This window comes from Chenopodium album, chromosome 16 (genome assembly GCF_948465745.1).
Source record: "Chenopodium album chromosome 16, dcCheAlbu1.1, whole genome shotgun sequence".
Lineage (NCBI taxonomy): Eukaryota > Viridiplantae > Streptophyta > Magnoliopsida > Caryophyllales > Amaranthaceae > Chenopodium > Chenopodium album.
Genome location: NC_137849.1, coordinates 36,930,048 through 36,949,202, shown reverse-complemented (window position 1 = coordinate 36,949,202; position 19,155 = coordinate 36,930,048). Strand labels below are relative to the sequence as shown.

Genomic DNA, 19,155 nt, shown 5'->3' with positions numbered 1-19,155 from the left:
CATACATTGAGGATATGATTAATGGTTAGGTTTGGTTTGGTTATTATGCGGGTTGGCGGTGAAGATAATAGCTAGTGGTTTGATCAAATTGTCTAGTATGGTCGGATTAAGTTATATGGGTTGATGGGTTGAGTGTAAATTGAGGATATATTGGGTTTTACCAAAACGGATACAAAAATATGTGTAGTGTTAACACTTTATGAACAATTGACAAGTGAGTCATAGAAGAACCATTTTAAATTTTTAAAAATGAAAAGGAAAAAACATTTTATAAGTTTGAATAAATATTCATCCTATTGATTTTAGAACGGAATTGAACATCTTTTAAACTTGTAAACACTCAATCTTTCTTTATATTTATTGGATGCAATCTAGGCTCATAATATAAAAATTGACGTTCACATGGTATTTATATAGTACACTTTTATGATGAAACATATACTAGACTTGAGTGATCGACATGTCACATTGCCCGGATGGGTGCTAACAGAAGTGTCGATTCAGGTAGAAACTAGTCGGTTTTAAATGGGTGAATTCGTCTAACTAATCTCAATCGGCTGATAACTAGTCGGATTTGTTTGGATCAATCATATATTCTCAAGTGTAATTAAGTATGGTTTTAAACAATTAGGTCGTTCATTTAATTAGTTTGGGTTGTAACATGTAGGTTGCAACCGGATTATATTCGGGTACCAAGTACATGCTAGGTCGAGTCTTTCGGGTGTTAGGTACATATCTTTCGATGTTAGTCAATTGGATAATAGGTACATCTGTACTATATTATATATATCAAAACAGTCCAACCAGACATTAGGATTTAGGAGCACATTGGGTCAAGTATTCAAGTCAAATAGGTATCAAGTATTTTGGTTGGGTCATTTAGGGTACATATATTAGATATATATCAGGGTTGTATCAATTGAGTATTGAATTAATTTGGGTTGAGTCCTTTATGTTATTGGGTTGTATACTTGTATTTGAATCATTATCGATTCAGAGGTTTTTCAGTACGGCAGACTACATGGTGCTGCAGGGGTTACTTATAAGGTGTTACTTGTTTGTCAGGGGTTACTTATAGGTGTTACTTATATTCGAGTAACCCCTATAAGTAACCCCAGACCAAACTCTCATATCAAACCAGTAACACCATACAAGTAACCCTTGACCAAAACTGATAACACCCTACAAGTAACCCCTGATCAAACCAATAACACCCTACAAGTAACCTCTAACCGAACCGATAACACCCTACAATAACCCCTGCTGCACCATGTGGCCAGCCGCGTACAAAAATTTGTATTATCTATTAGATCATTTTAATTATATATTTTTTAAAAAATCCAAAATCATTTATGCTAGCTACTATAGGTTAATAACACTTCAATATTCGGCTAGTAGCTTAGTATCAGCTCATTATTGAATCATTATAAATATCACATCATTATCAGTTTGATTTATAACGCATATTTAAAGATGCTTAAATATGTGCATTGGAAACTGTGCTAAAAATCAAAAGAGATAAACAAAAAGAAATGGAAGAATATATAACTTAGGGCATGTTCACTTCAGTTTGATTTCAGTTCAGTTCACTTCAACTCCAATCAATTCAGTTCACCTCCTAATTTCTTTCTCTCATAAAATATTCAGTTCAGTTCACTTCATTTCAATTTAGCTCAATTCAGTTAATGTGAACAGGTCCTTAGTTTAGGCGATAGTTGACCTTATTTCATGTTTGCAATATAATCATAGGTAGACTTTAGAAAATCTATACTTAAACTAATTTCAGGAAAATTCTTCCAATCCATCTCTTGTTTAATTTCTATTGAAGTATAAATTTCCCAAACAACACATGAAGTGTCTCACATTAAAAAATAAAATAAATGAATAAATAAAAAAAAAGGGGCTAACACTTTATAAGACTAGGGGCTACTCCTCCTTTTGATATATGGTTTTTGGATGAAGTTTCCTTGGACTTGTGAAGTAGCTAACTCTCTCTCTTGGTGACGGGTGCATCCTAAACCCATATTTAACAATTTCCCTTATTCTTCTATGAGAATTGTGAAACCCCCCCCCCCCCCTCCCCCTATCATTTTTTTGCTTCTTTAATTTAATTTTGAAACAACTGTGAAATTATGAAAGTATTGTTCTCTCTAAAATTAATAAGTTTTATACTCCCTCCGTTAATTTTTTTTTATTATTATTATTTGCATTATTTGATAATGCACAAAATTTTAGGAGAGTAATATAATATTGTGAGTGGGTGAATAAATAATTGTAATAAAAGTAAGATGGAGAGCATAAAAGAGAAAGTATGTGAGAGGGGATATATATTTTTATTATTTAAGTGGGGATCATGGAAGAGAGAAAAATGATAAAATAATTTGAGTGGGGTTTAAAATAAGAGAGAGAAATGATAAGATATAGTATAAAGTTACCAAATATAGAAGTGATGCATTCAAAAATAAAATATCCATAAAAAAAAATTAAAAAAAAAAAAAGGAGTACCAATGTGACACAAAAATTGTTTAATACCAACAACAATTGCATGCAAAAATTGCAAATATGATACGTAATAATTCAAGATCTGATAATGGATTAGATATGCCACATTTCAGGCCAAGAAACGGAAGCCTGATAAAAGTCGGCCCAGGAAAAGTAGCCCAATTTCGAAAAACGTAAAATTGTTTTGGGTGGAAAGGGAATAGGTCGAAACTCTAATTAGAAAGAACCGTCATTTGCAAACATTGCATATAGGATGGTGATGCGGTGTCGAAACGCACACAAATTAATAATAATTACCCTAAGACTACTAACTTGTAATTAGCGGAAGTAGGGGTCGATCCCACGAAGAATGTGCTTGCAAATAACTAAGAATAAGATCCAAGACACTTAACAAATACTCAAAACAACGAAGTAAATGATTGGGGGGTGTTTAAGGATAAAGATCAACTAACAACTAGGAATTGAACTTAAACTAATAACAGCAAGAACAGATAAGGAACTTGAGATACTCAGCAACTATATATAGAAATCCACCATGCAAATGTATAATCACAGACATAATACTTAACCCTTTAGAATAGCTTGACTTATGGAACAAGTTCCTCTGTTTTCCCTTATTAATGGTTACATCCCGTACGACTTTCACTAACTCTAACCAACAGATAACCCCTATACTACGAGCAAGGAATTTAACCTGATGACAGCATTAAGAACTAGGAAAACATCAGGCCAAGACAACCACAGCACTCCGGAACTTATGTGATTTGACCTCGATCAAGAATTACTTTTCAATTAATAGAGTGGAACGTCCTCCTCTACAATTGTTTGCTACTCGATTAATGTTCCCAAGCAATTACGGACTTAGTAGTATTAATTAGCAAAAGAAATCAGACCCAAACAAATAGTTGTACACCTACTTATAAGAAATCATCATTCGTATGAACAAAACAATAATTCAAGAATACTCTAAAGCATTAATCATTAAAACCAACAATACTCGTCTCAAATACTTAATACATGGCTTCAAACTAATAGTTACTGAGCATAACAAGCTAAGGACTCATAATATAAAGATAAGAAAAGAAAACGAAACAAGAACCCATCAAGTTTCTCATATTCGGATCTGAGTTCCTCTCAAGCAACTCCGAATTCCTCCGCTGCAATGTATCATGAACAGTGACCAACAACTCCTAACCCTAGAAGGGTTTTGGAGTGAAGCCTCCCTTCTCTCTCGTCTCTTCTTCAGTGTCTGGCTTGTTTTCTCTATGATTTCGTGGCTTTAAATAGGCTAAGAGATAATTGGGAATCTTTCAAAGATAAGGAAAGTAATTAGATAAAATTGTGAAAAATATATCTCTTCCATATCTTAACCAATTGATAAGATCTTCTTTTCATTCATATTTATCTTTTCCAACAGCTGTAGATCTTGTGAATTATTCCCCAAGATTTCCCAAATTCGTGGATTCAATGAACCTAGACGAACAAAACGTGCCCAGCAAGCTGTTTTCATCTCCGTCAGTTTCTCAAGTTCCTCGGTTGGAACTTCCAGTTGCACTCCGCATTGATACCTTCAGTTGGTTGATCTTTTTACCTTCTAAAACCACTCAATAACCTATAAAAACACACAAATGAGTTTTCTCAAAAAAAAAAAAAAACACACAAATGAGAAATAAGCCACAAAATATCAAAAACCTAAATAAAAACACTAAATTGCTAAAGGAACTTATCCAAAATCTAAGGAACATATATATAAAATAGTGTCAGAAATGACACTCATCAGATGGTAATGTAGTAATAAAGTTAAAATTGTGGTGAAAGTATAATGTACCATTTAATAGGTAAATAAATGTTGTGGTGGTATTAATATTTTGCTAATAGTACAAATAAGTATGTAAATGGTATATCAAAATATTATACCATTATGTGGTATAATAGTACTACTAAGACACAATGGTACAATATACATATATAATAGTACAAAATATATACCACTATAACCATAAAAAGTACCAATTTGAATGTCAAATGACTTATTGATTCTGTAAATTTACATTTTTGACCACCTATTTGCAAAAAATGCATATAGGAACTATGCGAATAGTGGGACTCAGAACCTATGATTCATATCAATTGCTGCACTATTTTTTCATTAGTTTTGGATAAAATTGCAATACTTTTATCTTTGGTTAAGAATCACTATTATTTTATTATTTCAATCTTCAATTAACCTTAGGTTTGCTAATTTTTTTTATTATCTCTCTCTCTCTCATATTAACAATTACATATACCTCCATCAACTCTATATTTTTTCTTAAGCTATGTGTCAAATTAATGCAAATTAGAGGGGTAATAAAAAGGGAAATTAGGCTATGTTTAGTTCATCTTATTAGGATTACTATAATATATTCATGTAGGGTCTTGTAAGATTTATCTGCACATATGGTTTCATATATATTATCTTTAAGGTTAAAAATGTGCATTACAAGGCTTACATACTATAATGATGCAATATTTCAAAATGAAAGAATTATATACTAAGAGAAAACACAATGGTTGCCCACAACCATTGTGGTTATTGCTTATTTCATTAATTTCTACATCTTTCACCTCACCTATAACCACTCTTATACCCATTTAATAATTAATGTCTCCCAATAGTTAACCACAACTTTTTGGTTATACATTTTCTCTCTCCTACTTTTACCCAACCCCACCACACAATATCTCTCTTAAATCCTATCATATATAACTAATGCACTTGGTAATAATAATCAATTAAAACTAATAATTATTATTAGCATACATTAATTAAATAAAATGACTTATGTTTAAAATTAATGCATTATATTATTTAATTAGTAAGTAATTAGTCGTTAATTAACAAATACACAATAATTAAGAAATACACAATAATTGCAACTTTACTAAATTCGATAATAATAAAAATAATACATATTCACAACAATCATTAAAAGATAAAAACGAACCGTGCTTGAGTACAAATGCAATAATTTAATGTTACGATTATACAACTATTAACGCAAATTATTTTGCCTACTGTTAACACCGAATTTGACCCACATATGTTCAACTAAGTCTTTTTTCAAGGCTTTATGCATAGCTTCATCACGAACACGAGCTCTATTAGACATATAAATTTCCAAACTTGCAATTCGGTTGTTGTTATTTTCGAACTGAAAAGGCTCTTCAGTATTTCTATTACTTGAAGACGCATTTGTAGCTTGATCATATTCATTTGGATCGTAGTACGTTTTATACATATCTCTTTCGTCCTCAACGATCATATTGTGCATAATGATACATGCTATCATTATTTTTCCTAACATTGATGCGTCACGAGCTAGCGCAGGATTCCGTATTATTGCAAAACGAGCTTGTAATACTCCAAAAGCACGCACAACATCCTTTCGTCTAGCTTCTTGTAATTTGGCAAAAAGACCTTCTTTTTCATTTTGTGGTAGTGATATTGTAGGAATGTATGCTACCCATTTAGGATATACCATCAGCGAGATAATACCCCATATTGTATTGATGGTCATTCACAACATAGTTAATAGAAGGTGCACGACCTTCAAAAACATCGTTAAACAAAGGGGATCTATCAAGAACATTAATATCATTACGACTACCTGGTGTCCCAAAAAAAGCATACCAGATCCAAAGATCATATGATGCCACGACTTCCAAGATTAACGTGGGCTTACCTGGTCTTCCAGAAAACATACCTTTTAATCGAAGTGGACAATTTTTCCACCGCCAATGCATGCAATCAATAGAACCTAGCATGCCTGGAAATCCTCGACGTTCACCAATTCTTAGTAGTCTTACCAGATCTTCTTCATTGGGCTTTCTAAGGTATTCATCACTAAAGTAAGAGACAATTCCTTCCACAAAATGTTGTAGTGAATCTCTTGCAAGAGATGCACTAATTCGAATGTAGTCATCCACAGAATTAGCAGAGGTGCCATAAGCTATTAGTCTCATAGCAGCTGTGCATATTTGCAATCCGGAGGCACCAAATCTTCCTGTAGCATCTTGTCTTTGCTGAAAGAAGGGATGACGTTATTCTAAAGTTTGTTTTATTCGGAGTAATATATGTTAGTTCATGCGAAATCTCCGACGAAATAACTGTGGGGGAAACACAGGATGGTCAGCAAAGTAGTCATTCCATAAACGATTGTGTCCATCCTCGCGATCCCTTGGAACGGGGATCCTTGGTGCCCTTGGAACTTGATTTAACATTTGATATATTTCAATTGGATTGGACATAAAAACTTCATCCATCATTCGGTTACAAGACGATTGGCTTGCCTTCGTCTTTCATATCGTTGTGTTTGGCTATTTTCTGAATTGAATGAAGAATTAGAAGAGTTGGAGCTTTCGTCGGATAACATGTTATTAAAACCAAGTTGATAATGTGTTTGGTATGTAGTCATCTATATTGTCTTATATGATAAATTTGAAGTCTTGCATGCATGCATTGATTTAGAAAAAAATTAATAATTTTTCAGTAATGTAGATGCATGCATTTGTATTGTCAATATCACCTTAGCATTGTTATGTACTTAAAAGCAATGTAATGTTACTATTACCTTTTCAGTGTTGCTGGAAGGCAAGCCTGAATACCCAATATCACCACTGGTTGGTGTTTCTGGGTTTGATGAAGATGAGTAGTTGCCAGCTTCATTGATACGTGATCTCTTTGAGTCACTTCCTTGAGTAGATTTTTTTGCTTGCATTTTTAAACAATATCTTCACTTGGTTTCCACGCATCATGTTGTATCAAAATGTCCCAAATATGCTTTTCTTGAAAGGTTTTAGACATCAATGATGTCTTTGTTTTGTCAACAGCATATATACTATATGCTGCCTTCATAACATCTTCATCATTGTGACCACTTCCCCTTCTTGATTCAGCATGAGCATATGAACCACAAAATTTAGAAAATGAAGCATTGATCCTTCTCTAACGGTTTCTAAGTTGCTCCGAACCCCTCATTTTCAACAAATCTTCTCGTGTTACCCCGTCAGTACCTTCTTTGAAACACCTTTGTTTGTATAATCTAACATTATTATATATTTTCTCAATTTTCCTCCAAAAAACATCCCCCTTTTGGTTAGTGTTAGTTTTTTTATTTTGACTAATCTCAAGCCAAGCCTTCACAAGAACCACTTCTTCAGCTTTTGACCAAAACTTTGTTTTTCCATCTTGATTGCCTTCTTCATGACCTCTTTCATTGACTTCAACTTCTTCAACTTTTGGTTCATTGTCGTCATCTGATGCATTCGATGTGTATGAGCAATTGAAACTCGGAAATACACTATCATCACCTTGTGACATAGGAAATTGGGACATAGGAAATGTTAGATCACCTTGAGAGATTTGAATATTCTCAAAAGATGGGATAACATTTTGAGAATATGAATAATTAGGATTTTGTGGTGGTTGAAAAGGAAAAGAAGTGAAAGTACTTGGATTTGAGAAATTGAGATTTTGTGAACCATAATTCGAAAATTGTTGAAAATTTGTATCTAAATTTGAGTTGAGATCAATTGGAATGTTAGAATAGTAAGGTTGAAGATTTGGATTATTTTGGGTTCTGATGAGTTCTGAGATTTTGTGGATTTTTTTTTTCTATTAGATTTTGGAATATTCATCTCTACACAACTTGATAATAAAGAGAGTAATATTCACTAAAAAAAAATTATTTCAAAATACCTCAATATTGGGCTCATTTTATAGAGAAAAATAAAATAGAGTCGTTGGTGTTTTTTTTTTTAGAATTGTATTTTGAAAATTATGGCCGTTACAAAATTACAACGGTAATAAAAATCAAAGCAAATATCACCCATTGATTAAAGAAATAGGTGTCACAATCCTCTTGTGCCACATCATCATGAGTTGTCATAAAAACCCATCCACTTGCAATATTTTATTGCATAACCAAAGCCAAATAACCGGTTATGAGAATAACCTGGTTATTGTAAAATTCCCCCAAGTTTTTCTCTCTCTTTATTTTTTTTATTATTTTTTCAGTTTCTCTCTCCCAATAACCAACCCAACTGGTCAACAGATGGGCATGCTCTAATAGTTAAATTTTTCTACAGGGTGAGTGGATGTATGTTGAGGAAAAGGACATACACTAGAGTAATATAACACGAAAGGAGCTTAAAATGGGAAATTCAAACAAATCAATGTGAATGAATCGCTGACAAACTATAAGTTAGTTGATGATGTGGCGCATCACATATGATTATGGGATGGTAGAGAGATTGTTTTCAACTATGTTTTTTCCTATAAAACAATAAATATTCACAACTTAACAATTGGAGAATGAAGGATTTATATACTTACATTTAAAGTTTCTAACCAGGGGAGTGAATATATGTTGAGGAAAAGGTTATACACTAGAGTAATAAATGTAGCACGAAAGGAGCTTAAAATGGAAAATACAAACAAATCAATGTAAACGAGTCACCGACAAACTATTAGTTGATGGTGTGGCGCATCACATACAAGACTACAAGATGGTAAAGAGGTTGTTTTCTACTATTAGTTTTCCTGTAAAACAACTATTCATAATTTAACAATAAGAAACTTTTCTTATTTTACAATCTTTGATAACTAGTCAACTAAATATGATCTACCTTATCACACGAAAATGGTAAATTTGATAATCAAAATAGGAACATTGTGGAAGAATCAACAAAAGGTGACCCTACATAACTGCCGACCAAAGCAGTTGCATATTTCCTCAACGAAAAAACGCCATAAACTACAATAATGGTCTCTTCCAAGCGACAACATTTCCTGTCGCGGGACTTTGATAGAACACTACCTATATTGATCATAGTCGGCAATTAATACACACTTCTACTTCAACAACCTTATCTAACTACAAAATAGAATCTCTTCTTGATCATCGTTTGAAATATATACACGGCATAAAATATATTTATATTTAATCATGTTAGTTTATTTTGTAATTAGAGATATTAACGAGTATAGTTATATATTTACAAGCGTGAGAAGGTTAGATGTTAGAAAATTTAAAATATGAGGCAGTATTTAGCTTGTATGTTATTAGGTGTAGCGAAACTTGATATTTAAAGTAAAAATAAAAAAAAGAACTCAAGATGATAATTATTTGCGGTTGTAATAGTCAATTGTTGTTCCCTCTATTCCTAATGATGTTCAATTCCAATGTTCATATATTACGCAGTTTCAACTCCTATGTACAAGTGCACCTTTGACCTTTGATTCATTTGGTTTCAGCTAAGTACGAATTATGAAGAAAAAAAAATGGAATAAATAAACACTTAATAAAGAAAATGCAAGATCCTCTAATCAGTTATCACATGCTAAATTATTCTTATAACCAAAGTATAATTTATTATGGTTGTCAAACTTGTATTGACCACATAGAGAGTAGACATACATAAAATTATAAATAAATTAGAAAGATGATTATAGCTCCACTAATAAGCATGCATAATCAACTTCTTTACCTTGAACCTAAGAGTCCAAAATTAATCATATTAACATAAATTTACTCATAGGACGACAAACCATCTTCCACTCCTACATCTAATACCAAATCAAAAATTGTTATGATTATATACTAATAATAGTATAGCGTGTAATATACTAATTTGCACTAACTTAAGATGATTTATTGGCTATACATTTATCTAATGATTCCTAAATTTCAACCGACTCTTAAAAAAATTCCATAATTGAACATATAAATTCCACTACCTAGTTCTATCACATGCAATATTTCTCTCTTAATTAGTATGTACTATGTTTTTCATATTATTATTATAATCTTAATGTCATCTAGTACTATAAATTTTTTTATTAACCAAAAAAAGTTATATTATTATAATCTTCACATCATCTATACAGTTTTTTATCAACCAAAAATAGTTTTAAATTATTATAATCTTCACATCATCTAGTACTATAACAAATACTAGTCGTCGCATTTAATAGCCCCCCACTAACCCATACTAACAAATTTTGGAGCCACCAAATCTTTTCAACCCCCACACACATGAAAATATACTATGTTTGTGAACCTTGCATTTATTTCCCTTGCCCAACATAAATGCTCCTAACCCCACCATATGCTACAATCTATCATCTGGGAGCTATCACCTACGATAACTCCTGAAATGTGTAAAATTATTTAACCTCGAGTTTTTTTCATTTTAATAATACCTTAGCTAACCGAAAATTTTCAAAACACCCTTATATATACCATATCTCAAAGTATGAAAAATATTCTTAAGACTAATTCGTTTTAGTGTGTTATCCATCCATCTTCGAGAGAGATTCATCATCAATCGATTCCTTTCATCTATTGTAACAAAATAATATTCCATTCTTCAAAATCATACCATATATGCCATAAATATACTAGTTTATATATTTAATTACTCCAACTCTCCTAGCCAGATTTTAGGTCATGCCCATAAGCTTAAGGCAAGTTGATAGTTATACTACATGCAAATAAAGCAACCATTTTATTAATTTGGAGAGATGAGAATAAGTTCATTATTTTACATGCTTAAGGTATTGCTACTACTTATATACTGTACTTCTTTACCTCTTGGGATTGCTTTTGGATCAAGGCAAACTGTTTTCAAAGTCATGAAGCCCGGCCCAAGGAACGAACTTTCGATGACCGTGTTTTCGAGCATGAAGCCCAAAGGATCACTTCCTCCCCCATCTGGCCCATCTCAACGTCACAATAGTTTAGGTTTAGAAGCTTCACCACCTTCATAGTAGGTATTACACTCTTGCATAGTTGCATGCATACATGTAAGTAGGTATGTATTATGGAGTATGTTTATGAAAAGATGATTAGATGACATTTATATCATACATATTGCTCTGATTTTCTCTTTATTGTTCTTGTTTATTGGAAAATATCCATGCATTACTATATTATGAGATTTATGCAAGTAATTGTAATTTACAAGTATATAAAATTACTACTTCGTACGTAGCTTTTAAAGCGTTTGTGCATTTTTTTAGAAATGATTTTTGTTCAATCAACAATAAGAAATAGGATAATAGGGCTTACAAGCCTTGCAACATTTACAATTGAGAGTTTTATGTCTATATGGTATGCTACTAAATTTTTTTGACAATAAGAAATTAATGAGCAAACAGATCGAATTTAAATTAATACAACGATTAGTATGTAGCTATTAGTTATTACCATGTTCTTTTTTTATTCTTCACACTTTCTCCAATAAGTTCGTTCCTATATTTATCTGTGTTTACACTTACACATTAATTATATTTCAAGGAATGACTAGGAAGAGTAAACAAGAAAACACACCTATTTTTGAGATGATATTTTTATTACACTTTTACCCCCCCCCCCCCACTCCTCATGCTAGTCATGCATACAAAAGGGCATATTTTTGCTACCCCTTGCACCATGTTGAAATAATAATCGTCAAGAGCGTTAAGGGACAGAGTTAGTACAAAGTAAAAATTGTCCTGTACAATTTTTTAAATATTTTAAAATGATTTACACTTTTGTAAAAAAAAAATAGTTTAATAGTACTCCAAGAAATATAGTACGAAACTCCAAGAAATATAGTACGAAATACTTCTCTTGCATTATAATCATATGGAACAGTTATTAACATTATACTCCTTATTATCCTTATTTAACCCTTAATTATACCATGACGCAAATTGTCTCAATTTACATGCTAAAAAATTATCAGTTAAGGTTTCGCGGGAGGGGGGGGGATGCCCCACTTTCTCATAGTGAGAAACAAAACACATGACATTTTCTTAAATAAACCAACAACTTTATTTAATTGTGGACCCCACAATAATGAAAAAGTTGTTGATTTATTCACAAACTTGCCCCCATGAGAAACAAATTTCGTCTCTCAGGGTCTGTTCTCATTGACTGAAATGTGCTGAGCTGAACTGAACTGAACTGAACTTATTAGAGCTTAACTGAACTAAAAATAATCGTATGAGAACAGACCCTCAATATGAGAAACATGGAATTTCCCATTTCGGGGGACATTTTAATACTTAAGGTCAAATTTGAAAAAAAAAATATATATATGATACCATAATTAATGTCTTGTTTTGATGAGAGCCTCAAAATTGTTTCAATTTACATGTCGATAAAACTATTCAATTAAGGTTACGGTTGTCATTTTAGCCTTCAAATTTGATCGAGATCAAAAAAAAAAAAAAAAAAAAAACCTAAACATATGGATTCAATATAAATATACTCCCTTGGTCCCTTAATTTTTTCCCCATAGCAAATATATGGGTCAAATTTTTAAAATTTTGACCATGAATTCTCATTAATCTATATATGATAATATATTCTTGAAGGTCTTGTTAAATTCGTCTCATAATATATTTTATTAACATCAAGTTTTTATAATTTTTACGCATATAAATATGGAGATATAATTGTTTGAATACGTGTCTTGTAAACCGTGAAAAGTCAAATGGCGCACAAATTAAGAGACGCAGGGGTAATAATCAAGGGTAAATATGTTAGTTAAAATTAAACAGCACCACACTTAACATGTTAATAAATAGGTCACCAACAATTATAACCTATTTAAGGCAGATATATTTCAAAGACAGACATTTAAAAAAATCGAATTTACAATAAAATATTGTACATCTGCTATAATGTTACCTTAAAATTATCAAAAGTTACCTTATAATGAATTAAAGTTACCCAGTATATATGAGTTATCCTGATATAAATAAAAGTTTTTTATGCTTTAATGATAACATTTACTCAAAAAAGTCTAAAAGTTACCCTAAATTCAATAAAAGTTACCTTGATGTATAGTAACACTAGATGAAGCCCGTGCGATGCACGGTTTGTTAGTATTTTTTTAAAAAATATTTTTTATATTTATATGATTAAAATTGTTATTATATTAGTTTTAAAATATTAGATAAAATTCCTAATCTCAAAAATAATATTTTGTATTTAATTAACATAAACTTTAAAATCTTATTCATCAATTTTGCTTACTGTGATGCACAGTTTGTTTGAATTTTTTAAAATAATTTATATATATATATATATATATATATATATATATATATATATATATGCTAAAATTTGTTATATATTTAGATAAAATTCCTAATATCAAAAGATAATATTTTATATTTAATTAATTTAAACTTAAAAATATAATTCTCCAATTTTGCTTGCGTGGCATTATTTGAAAATTAATTCTAAAAGAAATTAATAATCTCGTATTTAATTGGCTACCACTAAAATTTATTATCCTACATGGCACGCTGAAAAAATTAAATCCTACGTGGCTTTCTAAAAACTCGGGAAAAAACTCCCCTAATATATAGGATTTTTTGATTTTTACCACCTTCAAATAACGACTTTGTCGAATTTACCACCTCCAAAAAAAAAACATTTACTTTACCACCTCATAAAAAAATTAAACATCAGTTTTACCACCTCATCTGAGCTCAGGTGACGGAAAACGCTTGTGGGGCCCACCTTAACGGCTAGTTTTTGAATTTATCCCCAAATTCTCTCGATTTCCCTTCTATTTAAACCTAGTTCTTCATTTCTACACCAAATTCTTGAAGATTGGAGTTTTTTTTTTGCGATTTTCTTCACAAATCAGTATTTTTGGGCAACCTTAACAATCTCAAACCCTCAAATTATCAAACAATCAGGTGAACTCCTCGACAACAAACATCAAAAAGGTAAGCAATTTTCGTTAATTCTGTTGTAATTTTTTGCAATTCTTTGCGTGATTATGTTGCATTTGCTAAGAGTAATTGAAATTTGACGTTTTGTGAGGTCAATTCAACCCCAATTTCATTTAAAATACTTAGGGTTCATGTAAGATTAAATTAGATTGGGGGTTTTTGATATGTCAATTGGCTACTGAAATTAGGGTTAGATTATGGTGATTGTGTTCAAATACAATTAATTTCATTTCTTTTCTTACTGAATTTCAGAAAGGAATGTCTTCACTTAGCATGTCACCCTCAAAGGAGAAAAAATGCCAATGTGGAGTTCCAATGTCTAGGCTGACTGCTTGGACTAGGGAGAACCCTGGACGCAAGTTTAGGACCTGCAAATTCTATGATCCTGTGACAGAGTCAAGGGGGTGTAAAGCTTTTGAGTGGGTGGATCAACCAGATGGAACAACTTGGCAAACAGAGGTGATTAACAACTTGCTGCTGGACAAGAAACTGATGAAGGGAGAGCTGAATGACATGAAGAGGGAAGTTGATGATGTTAGTGGACAGAGGAGGTGCTTGCTCAATGAGATTGACAGCTTGAAGATGAGATGCAAAGCTCTTAGTTCAGACAGGAAGAAGATGAGCAAGGAGGTGCATGGCAGCAGTGCAACAACAAAGAAAATGCTCATAGTACATGCTCTTGTTGTGTTTTGTTGTTTTGGTTTGGTTTTGGATATGTATTTTAGATCTTAGGTTCATTTTGGATTGCTTAGAAACAAAAATATCCCCAACTTATGTTGTCTTTTGTTGAATTATTATGAGTGATTGTTGGGATGACATTTCTTGTACTACTTTTGACTAAATCAATGAGAAAAGGAACTTTTGCTAGAAACATATCAAATTTCATATTACTACTTGCAACACAATGCATTTAATTGTTTTACATTGGCTGAGACAAAAGTTAAGGCACCTTTGTGCAAAATCATTGTTCTAGTAGCAAATATACTGCCTACTATACACATGAGTCACTACTACAAAAAACCCCTAATAAGTCGGACTTTTAGAGTCACATGTACATAAGGTGCAACTTATAAACCTATCGAGTCGCCTCATACTTATTAGACGACTCTTTAAGTTGGGGTTAAAATCAACAAAGCACCTAACGAGTCGCCTAATATATATGAGGTGACTTGATAAGTTAACAAGTCGCCTCATATATGCATGCGACTCTATAGTCCGACTTATTTGGTGGTTTAAATTAGATTTTCAAAGTCACCTGTACATAAGGTGCGACTCGAAAACCTGTCGAGTCGCCTTCTACATATTAGGCGACTCAATAGGTGAGTTTTGTTATCTATGACTCTCACCTAATGAGTCGCCTAATATGTATAAGGCGACTCGATAGGTTAATGAGTCGCACCTTATATACAAGTGACTTTGAAAATCTAATTTAAGCCACCGAATAAGTCGGGTTATAGAGTCGCATGCATATATGGTGCGACTTGTAAATCTATCAAGTCACCTCATGTATATTAGGTGACTCATTAGGTGCTTTGTTGATTTTAACAAGTCGCCTAATAAGTATGAGGCGACTCAATATGTTTACAAGTCGCACCTTATATACAGGCAACTTTAAATGTCCGACTTGTTAGGTGCTTTATTATATGACCACTACCTAATAAGTCGCCTAATACGTAAGACGCGACTCGATAGGTTAATTCTAAGAGTGTATTTAAAATAGTTACAATATCTTATATATATGAAAAGTAACTTTGGCATAATGGCAAGAACTTCAACCTTCCAGGCAAAGAACCAGAGATCAAGCATGCTGAGTGTCATAAACATTGACATTATATGAGCTAATAAAAATAATTGGAAAAAATGTTGATTTTTTACGTGTCGCCTCTTTCAACACAAGCGACACAATAGATAAATCCATGGAGTCGCCTGTTTCAACACAAGCGACACAATAGCTTAACAAATAGAGTCGCCTAATAACTAATAGGCGACTTATATAAAAGCTATCGAGTCGCCTCAGAGGCGACTCCTAAAGTTGGAAGCTATTGTGTCGGTGGCTATAGAGTCGCCTTTAAAGCGACTCGTTAGGTCATTTATAGGCGACTCGATAGGGGTTTTTTGTAGTAGTGAGTAGTTAAAAAACTAGGCTGTCAATTACAAAATACTGATGAGTAGACAAAAGTTCATAGTTGATTGAGATCCTTGTCCTTCTTGCTTCTCATTACATGAAGCTTGGACCTGGTCTGTATTTTGACATTGGGAGGGGTAGCTGCTGGCACTCTTGTGGGCTGACTGAGGCTCTTCTTGCTCCTGTAACAGGCTGAGTTGGCAAGGGATCTGTTCTTGTTGCAGGCTGGCTTGACACAGCAGTTGCAGGTGCAGCATTACTTGACCCAGCCTCTGCTGTTGTTGCAGGCTGATATTGTGACAACTTCAGTGTAGCCTGCAATTACAGTATGACAAGAATCAAAAACCAAGCAACAAAATACACTTAAGTGGATGTTAAAATGTCGGAGACCAAAAATATACCTGTCTTGCTGCTTTCTCTTCACTTTTCTTCCTTTGTTCCTTGAGCCAAGGAGTCTGTATCTGTGGCCTACCACCCTTTGGGTTTGTTACAGGTGGGTTAGGCTGTTCTGGTGTTGCTTCAGCCTTGCATGTTTTGGCAAAGTGGCCAAAACCACCACAGTTCTTGCATTGCTTCTTCACCTTTGGCTTCTTGCCCTCAGGTGCTGCAGAAGTGCCCTCCCCTGGTTCAAGCTTTCTCTTTTTTGCCTTAGGTCATCCTGGTTGCACTTTTAGCACAGGTGGCAAAGGTTGTCTTAGCTTGACCTTTTCCCAATGCTTAGGGCTAGGCATTGGCTGGATTGGGTTCTCATATCCAGCCAAGTATGTCACCCTATAGTAATGTGGGTGCACATACAACTCAGGATCATCCCTTTTGTCCATTATGCAGGCAAATACATGGACACAAGGTATTCCTATCAACTCCCATCTAAAACAAGTGCATTTCTCTCTTGTAGATCCACAATGCACTGATCATCCTTGTATTTCACTTCAAAAATTTCATCCCTTGAAATTGTAACCTCACATGTCCTGGCATACTTCTCCAACCCATCAAAAACCTTGTTGACAAATGGGGTTAGTAAACCTTCCCAAGACTTTGCTGCCTCCCACTTGTCATTACTCCTCTTCATCATATGTCTTCTCAACCATTCCATTTGAGTTAGAATAGGCTTGTCTCTGGCATCTCTAATCACTGCATTATATGTCTCACACATGTTGTTTAACAACATGTTAGACTTGCAGTTTGTAGAGAAAGCATGCCTTGACCAGTGCTGGGGGTCAATGTTTGACAACCACTGGTATGCTTCTTCATCCAAGAAATTGATACTTTCCATAGCAACCTCAAAATCAAACTGATACAAGCCACACACATGACAACCATTCAACACAACATAGACACACATGGCATACAGTTTTCACAAAATAGAAACACATGCCATTATGAGCAAAACAAAATGTAGATAAATGGGCAAAATTCACAACTATTTGGCCAAAAACCAAACTGATACAAGCCAAACACGAGATCACCTAGCATACATTCTAGTTCACCATAAAACTCACATAAAAGAAGCTAAATAGAAGCTTACCAGAGTGCTTGCCCTAGCAGCAGCCCAGAACAATTCCTTGAAAGTTGCACCATGAAATTTTAGTTTGAAATTTGACCAAATATGCCTCACACAAAATCTGAGCTCAGCTTTGGGGGCCACATCTGCAAATGCTTCTAAGAGACCCTACACACAAGGCGAAATCAACAAGTTAGTGTCCTACTTTTACAAAATAAAGCAAAGTGATGTAAATACAATATGCAGCCCACTTACTTTCTGTCTGTCAGACATAAAAGTCAAGCCATCTCCTTGCTCAAACACACAAAGTGCCTTCAGCAAACTCTCTAGAAACCAGCACCAGTTGTCCTTGTTCTCTATCTCTGCAGTAGCCCAAGCAATTGGGAATATGGCATTATTGCCATCTTTTCCAACTGCAACCAAGATCTTCCCAAGGGATGCCCCTTTTAGATGGCACCCATCCACCCCAATTATTGGTCTGCAACCAGAAATGAACCCATCCCTAAGTGCAGCTAAGCACACAAACATCCTCATAAAAATTGGCCTCCCAATTTGACTAATATCATCCACCACCACATTACACTCACTCCTTGGGTTCCATTTCAACAGTGCCTTCCCATAATCCCAAACCCTTGGGTACTGTTCTGCTGAAGACCCATATATTATAAGCTTTGCCCTGCTTCTAGCCAACCAAGCCTTGGAGTATGTAATTTTGATCCCCAAGTCATTCAAGGCCCTGTCCTGAATCTGTCTAATCTTCCATCTGGGGTTGCCCCTGAACTCCTCCAAGTACCTGTCAGCCAGGAACTCTGCTGTCACCTTATTGTTCATTTTAGTCCTAACACACCTATGCTTCAGCCTTAGTGTCTTAATTTGCCAAGCCTCTAATTTCACAAGCCTTGTTGCATAAAACTTGAACCTACACCTAACACCCTTAGTACATGTACACTGCACTATCCTACAACTCTTCTTGTTATACACACACTTGCATTTCCTTTTGCAATATGTTGTCAACCTCTTTGAATCATTGTGAAGAAGGTAATACTCATACCTATTTTCAATTGCATGTTGTCTCAAAGCTTTTCTCAGTGTTTGCACATCATTGAACCTTTGACCAACTACAAATTTGATATCAAAGTCTGTCTCAGGGTTAAACCAAGTAACACTACCCTGATCATCATCTGAATCACCTTCCACACTCTTTAGCTCATCAGAATCACAAGCTGCCTCCTCTTGCAAACTCACTTC

The 19,155-nt window shown here is 33.7% G+C and overlaps 1 protein-coding gene across 1 annotated transcript; it reads right to left on the bottom strand.

The window, feature by feature from the left end:
- Nucleotides 1-5,537: 5,537 nt before the first annotated feature.
- Nucleotides 5,538-7,262, bottom strand: LOC145584182 (uncharacterized). The gene is made up of 4 exons (XM_081641090.1): nt 7,116-7,262; nt 6,249-6,567; nt 6,024-6,152; nt 5,538-5,962 (listed from the first exon to the last, which is right to left on the bottom strand). Exons 1-4 carry the CDS (start codon nt 7,260-7,262, stop codon nt 5,538-5,540), a joined length of 1,020 nt encoding a protein of 339 aa, XP_081497216.1.
- Between the last annotated feature and the right edge of the window lie 11,893 nt (nt 7,263-19,155).

Excerpts from the sequence above, each read along its gene's own strand:
- LOC145584182 (XM_081641090.1), bottom strand. The coding sequence starts at position 7,262 with ATGCAAGCAAAAAAATCTACTCAAGGAAGTGACTCAAAGAGATCACGT. Across the intron at positions 6,568-7,115 it reads CTTCCAGCAACACTGAAAAG|CAAAGACAAGATGCTACAGG; the intron begins GTAATAGTAACA and ends CCCTTCTTTCAG. Across the intron at positions 6,153-6,248 it reads TTGTCCACTTCGATTAAAAG|GTAGTCGTAATGATATTAAT; the intron begins GTATGTTTTCTG and ends TTGGGACACCAG.